The 9,136-nt window shown below is 41.1% G+C and overlaps 1 protein-coding gene across 1 annotated transcript in view; it reads right to left on the bottom strand.

The window, feature by feature from the left end:
• Positions 1 to 4,934: 4,934 nt before the first annotated feature.
• clmpb (CXADR like cell adhesion molecule b) overlaps positions 4,935 to 9,136 on the bottom strand; it is a 73,175-nt gene continuing 68,973 nt past the window's right edge. Inside the window, exons 4-7 of the mRNA XM_089013720.1 lie at positions 8,373 to 8,540; positions 8,143 to 8,265; positions 6,703 to 6,844; positions 4,935 to 5,623 (exon numbers count right to left, since the gene is read on the bottom strand). Coding sequence (XP_088869846.1) covers positions 5,287 to 5,623; positions 6,703 to 6,844; positions 8,143 to 8,265; positions 8,373 to 8,540 — 770 coding nt within the window. The 3' untranslated portion in view covers positions 4,935 to 5,286. The remainder of the gene's footprint in view (positions 5,624 to 6,702; positions 6,845 to 8,142; positions 8,266 to 8,372; positions 8,541 to 9,136) is intronic.

Genomic DNA, 9,136 nt, shown 5'->3' with positions numbered 1-9,136 from the left:
CGTCATTTTGGGTGTAGGCGGGGGGAGGGGAAAACGCATCACATTCTGAGGCCCAAACATCTGAGCATCATTCGCTCTGCCCTCAAGTCAGAAACAAAACAACTTAAAATAAACATTAAAAACGTTCTTCTCACACAACACGGGTTAACCTAACTAACACTTGAGTGCCGATGATGAGCCAATACGCATACAGTGTCGTTGGAATACAGTTCTAAAACTCTGTGTGGGGAGAGATCGGGGGCTTTATTCCATTACCGAGATCTTGGAAATCTGTTGAAAGACAGGACCGCACATAAGAGAATGAAGTCAAAGATCTGCCAAATGAGTCAACGCGCTTGGAGGAGTTTGAACAGCGGCAAGGCTCTCGCATTCTTTCTTCCTCCTCCGCCATTGCTGGTGCTATTGTTTCAACGACGGTGGAGAAGGAGGTGGGGGATTTCAACGTCGAGAGCTTTGGCTCGATATCAATTGTGTTAGGAACTCCCCCCGATCCAAGCGCTGCAGTGCTCTGACATAATCCACCGTTGCCAAAATGCAACAGATGCTCCCTGTTAGTCCCTGCATCTTGTCATTATGGTGGCTACGTTTACCTGCGTCAATACTTCTAGTAGTACTTCTAGTATTAGTTGTTACTAATCGTGCTCCAACATCCAATCCATCAAGATGACAAAAGTATCTGGGCACGCAGAAAGCTACAGAAAAGCTGGAATAGTGATCACCACATCCGGTCTTCCGGTAAAGATTGAACCCTTGAACTATATAAGTCTATGATGTACCAGTCAGTTTTTTTCCCTTGGAAAATCCTCTGCAGTCAGATCTTCAGAGTTTCAAATAGGTTAGTTCCTACTTCCTAGCATCTTCAGACTCTCAAAAATCTTCTTCGTAAAGAAGTGCGAGAGGTAAGCTCCATCCCAGGTTCTTTGTCCACATGCATAACTACTTATGATTGCATTTGCATGTGCATATAATACTATTGTGTGCGCGCGCCAACGGCCAAGTGTAAAAGCATGAAGCCCACTGATGAATTATGTACACACGTCTCAACACCCTCCCGCTCCCCTCACAAATGCTAATATGGCCGCCGCTTGGAAGGCTAGCTTCAATTGACTATCCAGTCTGCATTCGGCTCACCGTGAATGAAAGGCGACTTTGCCTGTCGAAATCACCTCTCATTCGCGACATTTTGAGAGGGTGTGGCCCGAAAGCTTATACTGAAATAACATGGACGCACGCTCAGCGTCCACACTAACACTTCTATCACATGCACACATACACACGCTAGCTCCCCTGGTCGGATATGCAAACTGCTGCCTCTTGTTTAATATGAAAAGAGTTTTTGCACCTCCCTTTACTGGCAGGACAAAAGGGAAGTACCTCATGTGAAGTCAAAGTACATGTTTGTTTTCCATGTCTGCTGCGATGGGTTGCCTCTGGAGCAAATGACTTCAGTTAGAACCGACGACTATGAGAAAATAAGGTTTTAAAATTATGGCAAATTGTCAGTCGACAGCCTGACTTTGACATGGAAGGTTCCAACAGAGCTGACATTGCCATTTCATTTTATGAAATGTACCATATTTTCCGGTGTATAAGGCACACTCAAATGCCTTGATTTTTTTTCAAAAGAGGACCCTATGCCTTGTACGCAGGGGCGCCTTATGTGTGACGTAATATTGAGCCACAACAGGTCTCACAACTACTGTCAGCAGCCACTGACGTAGAAGTAGTGCATAACCCAAGCCTCCACTGTAGCGCCTTATAATGTGGTGTGGCTTATATTTGGAAAACTTGTATTTATTTATATATTATATTTGGAAAACTTTTTTCATTCATTGAAGGTGCGCCTTATAGTCCAGTACACCTTATATATGGAAATGTTTGAAAATACACCGTTCAATGGGGGTGCGCCTTGTACTCCGGTGCACCTTATATACCGGAAAATACGGTAAATGTAAATTCACATTGAGATTAATAAAAAAATAGATGGACGGTCAGGCCGACCTGAAATGGAAGGATGACTGATGGACCGATATGCCCTCCTGACGTTTATAGCCGACGGGAGGTGTATGTTCTGCTACTTAACTACCTGGTGTGGTTCAAAAGTGTGACACGAGAACCCCAAAATAAACTCCCTGTAGTGTGCTTTGAATACATAAAGATAATCCAGTCAGCATTTTGTTCTCAAGACATTGGTGAATGTTGTGTTTCTATTCCATTGTGTCTAATTGGAGCGCTTCATACCTGGGTGGATATCACCAAAGTATTAAATTGTATGTAATTATTTCATGAAACCACATTATTTTTCCACAACACCAATTTCACTACATTCATGAAATATTTTTGCATTAACCTCACAAATAACATATTGTAACCTTGTGGAAGCAAGGCGGAATGACCCTAAACTCTTTTTTCTGGCGACATATCACATCATGGACATTGTGAGACTCGGTTAAGCGGTATCGTGTTGTATTCACAGTCTGCCAGTTTATTGATGAAAGTTGTTTTTTAAAACGATGCACGTTTAGGGCCTAAAGAGCTTCTCATTACACATATTTGTGTGTTTGTGCAGAACATACACGTCCCGCTTGGGAATTAGTGTGAGCACCGCCGCCACCCTCTTGGCAATTACTGGCAATAGTTGTCGTTCCGTGAAAAATCTGTACGATCATGAAAGTTCCAATTCTGGCAGAAAAAAAACAACAAAACATTGGGGACCACTGCAAACATGTTTTGAATTCACCTTTGGGTTTTCCATTTGACTTTTTCCTGTATCAGGAGCAAATCTCCTTTCATTACTCTAATTTATCAAAGCAAATTACATCATGTGCATATATTTATCTGCATGTACAATACAAAACAATACTGATTACATCATGTACAGTACATTGCCCATGGCATGATATTGCTTTCTTAATAATTGATACTCTGAACTGCTCTGAAGTGCCTCATTCCCCCTCGGGAGACTTATTGAAGTAGCATCGATATTGATCGCGAAAGACCTTCCGAGTCAGCGTGGTAAAAGATAAGGACAAAGAAAGAAAAGTGTGAAAAGGAATCATGGGATTGCAAAGGCACACTGATAGAAAATCTACTTGTTCTATTTTAAGCTGCGTTCAATCAAACTGCCCTGGGTCGGTGACAATGTGACAAAAGGGACGTTGGCTGATACCAGACGGACCAAGAACACACCGGCACCTGCTGAGTCAGCCAGACAGCCATTAACTGCCACTCCGTTATTATGGATCCATTGTGAGTTCTGACAACGATTTCTACACAATCTGTTTTACAATTGAAATGAGTGTTCCCGCTCCTTTTATTCAGCCTAATTGAACCTTCTCCCTATGATGTCTCAAAGCTTCAGCCTTGTCTTTTCTTTGGGTTATCTTCACTAATTCACCACGTAATTGTCGTAATATAATCAGACAAGTGAGGTACGGACAGACAGAGGAACGCAGACAAGAGAAGAGGCTGCGAGAAGCTGACAGAGGCAACATCAGAGAACAACAGAGGGCCATGTCTCTTCCTGGCATTGTGTCTGATTCTTCGCCGAAAAGTACCTCGAAAAAAAAACACAAAAAACCAACAACAAACAAAAAACCAACAACAAAAAATTAATTTATTTTCCGCACTAAAAGGCAGCCCCAGAAGCCTTGATTTTCTTTGTACGAATGCATCGACTGCACTCAAGTAAAGATCAAACCAGGAAGAGCGAGCACAAACGACTCCTATTACGATTTCTTCTATGTGCTGATCATTCACTTCCATTCCCGAATTTATTCGGGAATTGAAAATATGTCATGGAGCGCCATTCCTGAATTTGTTCGGATTTTGTTTCTACTTGCGTGGGGGTGCCGATTAAGCGCTGGTTAGACCTTTGGCAGCATTTGCCTTTTGTACAGCCGCCCCCACTTGTACCTAATATTAGTCCGGAACCAAATAAGCTAGAAATGAATTTTTTTCTCATGAAAGAAGAGAGTCTAAAGTTTCTTACACTGCATTGCATGCTGATGTAGTCCTAAAACTCAATCTTCTGTGTGTCCTGGAATTTGAGTGACAATGACAAAACCCTGGCACTCGAGTGGACACATTTTTGGACAGGTCTGGCAGTGAATGACTTAATTCAGTACCTGTCTGGAAGTGAAAACAATGTCGTCGGTCCTTATCATCTATCAGACATTCGTGCTGACACATTTTTGGTTTAATTTCTTAAATGCAGGATGCCAACAAACAAAACAAAAAAAATATACCCAATTAGCGGCATATATATATATATATATATATATATATATATATATATATATATATATATATACATCAATAGCTGAAGTCAAGTACGTATATATATATATATATATATATATATATATATATATATATATATATATATATATATATATATATATATATATATATACGTACTTGACTTCAGCTATTGATGTACATACGGAAATCAGAGTTCATCTATAGTCTGAATAAATGTAAGTAATAGTCATAGTGTATTAAGTACCAGAAAAGAGGTGAAGACTCTGTTGGTACGACTCCGCTGTTAGTGCTATGCAACTTTGCCCTGCTGGTGGTAAAGCAGAAAAGCTGTTCAGTAAGATGAGGGAGTCTAAGTAGCTTCGTTTGCGGGTTTCCCATGAGAGAGGTTGATGTTGAACACACACGCACACACAAATGGAACACTGTGTCTTTCCGCATAAATGGGCCCAATTGGGTCAACCCACGGGTGGCAAATGGGGTCTGTGGTTTTGGATCTGATGTCGGAAGAAGATAACATCACATCATCCTCCCGCTGGATAAGAAAATATCTGCAGTCTCTTCTGTACATCTCCTGGTGGGAGGGGGGAGTGCTACTTCTACTTTGATCAAGTGTTGAATGTTTCATCCGCGTTTACCCCTTTGCTTTGTTACATGCCTCAATTTTGGATAAGATATACTGTATATATATATATATATATATATATATATATATACTCAACAAGAGAAGGGTGTGGGTGTTAGCTTTCCGCTCACAGTGCTTCGTTCTTTGAGTCATAAGACACAAACAGTGTCTTTGCTCTGATTTTTTTTGTGGTTGTAGTTCATTAGGGCGCAAGCATTCCATGTTTTCCCTTTTAAGTATGCATTCATTAGAAGTATTTGCGGACTTATAATATTGAATTTTTAATTACATCCTTTTAACTAGTTGCATGTCTCTGTTCATGGAAGAGTCTTAGCTTTTGGGAAGTGGGTGCAAGGTTGCGGGGTATGGATGGTAGTCTGGGGAGGAGTTAACTCTCAATCCTACACAGTCTGAAAGGCTTTCGTCTGGGTGGGGACCATGAGGGTGGGGGGTGTTGGCCCAGACATATTCCTGGAGTTGAATTTGGGAGTGGTCGGGGGCTCAAGGGTTTTGGATGGCACCACCGTGGTATAAGCCGGAGGGGACTGGGGAAAGCCAGGAGGTTGTCCATTTTCCTTCAACGCTGCAACTGCAGGGGGTCGGGGGCGGTGCCCGCGCTGAGCACTGTTGTGGACCATCGACTGGGTGGAGGAGGCACCAGAGCGTGAGCTTCCAGAACGGGACGAAGACAAGGAATTGGGCTTCACCAGTTTTGCTTTGGGAGCCTCCGCATCCTCTCTGCACAAACACATGGGGCGCATGAAAAATATTTACTGATGTTAAAATGTATATTCAGTATACCAGTGGTGGGCCGTCAGGGCCTGAGAGGCCTTCTCTGTTGGCCTAAAAATATCTGAATCATAGACTAATGTTAATTATATTGTTTTCATTAATTCTTATTAAATAATTCCAAATTGTCTTGCTTCCTTTCAATACTTTTACCCTGTTGTGCCACTTACATATTTGTGTTTTCATATTTAAGCATTTAACCAATCACATTTCAGCCATCATTTGTTACCAGGGTCAGAAATCTACCAGTACACATTCACAATCAGTTCTGCGGGCCCTGGAGCATAAAAAATCAATGTCAATGAACCTGTTGCTTTAACCAATCAGAGTTTGAGTTGGCAACCCAAGTCCTGCTGGAAGGCGCTGGAAACGTCAGAGTTTTCGCAAACGACAGTATCACTATTGCTAGTGATGAGAGCATACTGTCCAGAGCTAGCACACTGTGTCTGTCGCGAGCGGCATAAGCAAATATATTGTTGTGTTGATTTAATAGTGGTTTTGTCAAACCACAAAGGCTGAAGGAGGAGAAGAAGTGGATTTGGTTGTAGATATACTGTAAAACCATTTTCAAGATGGACTTTTCAAAAATAGATGGACATCATTCATTTGGACAGCTCCGAAGTGAGCAAAAATAGCAAATAATATTGCAATTTTTTGAGGTTAGCATTAATACACACATTGATAGTGAAAATTAGAACATTTTAATGACACCAATCCAATCCAATCTTCAGTTCTTCAAGTCAAGTTATTTCCTGGTGAACGGCACCCTCTAGTGGACGTGTAGTAATACCACACCACACTTGCAGCTGTTTGATTCAGACTTAGGACTACTAAAGGCCTAAGAGTGACATGCATGACCCGCCACTGATATATACATGGGCAGTATTTCACAAACATAAGCCCACCCACTCACAGCTGCTGACCTACTCACCCCATTTAACAAAGATAGGTAGAAACAAAAAATACATGAAAAATACAAAAGATATAAAAAATCGTAAAAATCTGAGTACGGAGGAGGAAGAACAAACCTTATCTCATTTGGAGTCTCCTCTTCTTCGTACTTCTTTTTCTCTTTTGTTCGAAAGACAAGCCAAATAATTAAAATGACAATGAGCACACCCAGGGAAATTCCCACGACTGCTCCAGCTACCTTACCCATATCCCTCACATCTGTGAAAACACAACAGATTCCATCAGATACATTTCGTACAACTGCACATCTCCTAAATCTTTTTTTATAATAACACACATCATTCTTGGGGGAAAACATAGTCTAAAATCAAGGGGGGGCGGGACGAAGATGGTTTTAGAGGGGGAAAAATGCACCAGTGTATTTTGGGACTTGGGGGTTGTGATAAAGTGATTCCAACGTAATATCTAATGTATGCATCAAACCACCACTGAACTAAGGACTGGGGCACTATTAATTCCTCCTGTGTTTTTGGTGTGACAGACATGCTTACTTCTTTGTTATATACTCTTAGCCCCTGTAATTTTGAATGAGAACCAAATTTTCCGGTCTAAAAGGTGCGTTGGATTATAAAGCGCATGGTCACATTTTGAAAAAAATGAAGGTTTTTAGGTGCATCTTATAGAGCGGAAAATACGCTCAGCAAATAAGTTCAGCAAATTGTACACACCCCACACACAAAGCCGAGATTGGCTCCACAAAAGAAATGTATGGCACCTCAACAAAAATCGTGAGTGTTGCAAAAGGATGTGTCCTAAAATAGGGCTCAGGTGACATTAAAAGGTGATTTTTGAGGTGCATATAATAAGCGTGTATTAAAATATGTCATTGACGTGAGGTGCAGCTATTTTTTTCATGTATCCTATTTTCCGCACGAAAAGGTCCACCTAAAAGCGTTCAATTTTTTCAAAAACTGACCATGCATTTTATAATCCAGTGCTCCTTATATATGGAAAAAGGTTTCAAATAAGCCATTCATTGAAGGTGCTCCTTATAATGCGGTGCTCCTTATAATGCGGTGCACCCTATAGTCCGGAAAAGTTTAAAAATATGTCATTCATTGAAGGCGTGACTTATTATCCAATGCGCCTTATAGTACAGAAAATACAATATCCAATATATTGACAACACATTGGCAATTCTACTGCATTGACCATGTTTCAATTTACCACTGTTCATCCATCGGTTTGTGCATAGCTCCACGGCATGTCAATTTGTTTAGATGTCACCCAGCCTCTCTAGAAATATATTTGTGTGCGAGGGAGATATGAGCGTTGGAGCGCAGGTGGCGAGCAGTAACTATCAGCACATTCTGTGCAATCCCTTGCGTTGGTGGACTGGGGAAGTGTCATGGGGTGTGGAAGCAGAGAGAGGGAAATAAATGCTTTTCCATCTGCAGTTTGAAACAATTGCCATCGGTCAGTTTGACAGGTGGAGGTGAGGTGAACGCCACAATTATTTGCCAGTTGAACCCCCTTCCCACCTTCCATACACTCACGCTGCATTGTGACCTCAATGGTGCAGTTTTCCTCGCCTACATCATTGCTGGCTGTGCACCTGTAGACGCCTGTGCTATCCATGGTGAGGTTCCTCAATGTCACAAGTTCAGGGTTCTTCAGATCTGGATAAGTGGGGGTTGCCATAGTGCAAAGCCATTACAATCATGTAAGTCACGTGGCATCTCTGTCGACATCTTTCATGGCGTGAAACTGTCATTATTTTTCTTACCTATCAGTGCCAGATTTGGCAGTTTGCCGAGGCTCTTGCCTTTTTCCAGCACTCGCTCCCACTTGTAGTTGATCGGGTCAGAACCGTCGCTGGACTTGCAGCTCAGTTTAACGTCGCTCCCTTCCAGCAGGTCGCCATCCATCCAACATCTGGGCTTTGAGGGTTTCACTGTAAACATAACAAATGACCCGGTTTATGTCAGTGGTAAGACAAATACAATTTGGATGTATCCGTCCATTTTCGGATCTGCTTATCCTCACAAAGGTCGCCGGGGGTGCTGGAACCTATCCCAGCTGTCTTCGGGGATTAGCCAAGAAAAAAACCCATCCAGGCAAAGGGAACACTTTCAAATTCCACATAAAAATATTCAAGCCGGGCTTTACAATATTAATCTGGTAATATTAATACTTAACTGAATGTCTCATTGGATCAATCAAGTATCCCTGTTCATTAATTATATTCAAATATTATTTTTAAAAAGTATGGCAGGCATACTTTTTCTTTAATGTAAACTGTGCTTCATTGCAAATGATTGTATGATTAAAAAACAAAATAATAAAGAACCCCCCCAAAACTGACTGTTATTTATTGTGCAATTGAAATTATTATGATTATTATTATTTTACAAAGAAAACAACTCGTAGTGTAACACCATCCGAAAAAAAAGGTTTGAGAGCAACGAATCCTAAAATGTTTCTTCAAAATTTGATGTCAATAGAATAAAAAAAAGAATAAATTCAAAAAAATCCTTGAAATTATTCCAT

The sequence above is a fragment of the Hippocampus bargibanti genome, linkage group LG14 (assembly GCF_051943395.1).
Source record: "Hippocampus bargibanti isolate YZ-2025 linkage group LG14, ASM5194339v1, whole genome shotgun sequence".
Lineage (NCBI taxonomy): Eukaryota > Metazoa > Chordata > Actinopteri > Syngnathiformes > Syngnathidae > Hippocampus > Hippocampus bargibanti.
Note: the sequence above shows the minus strand (reverse complement) of the source record. Positions and strands in the feature narration are given on the sequence as shown.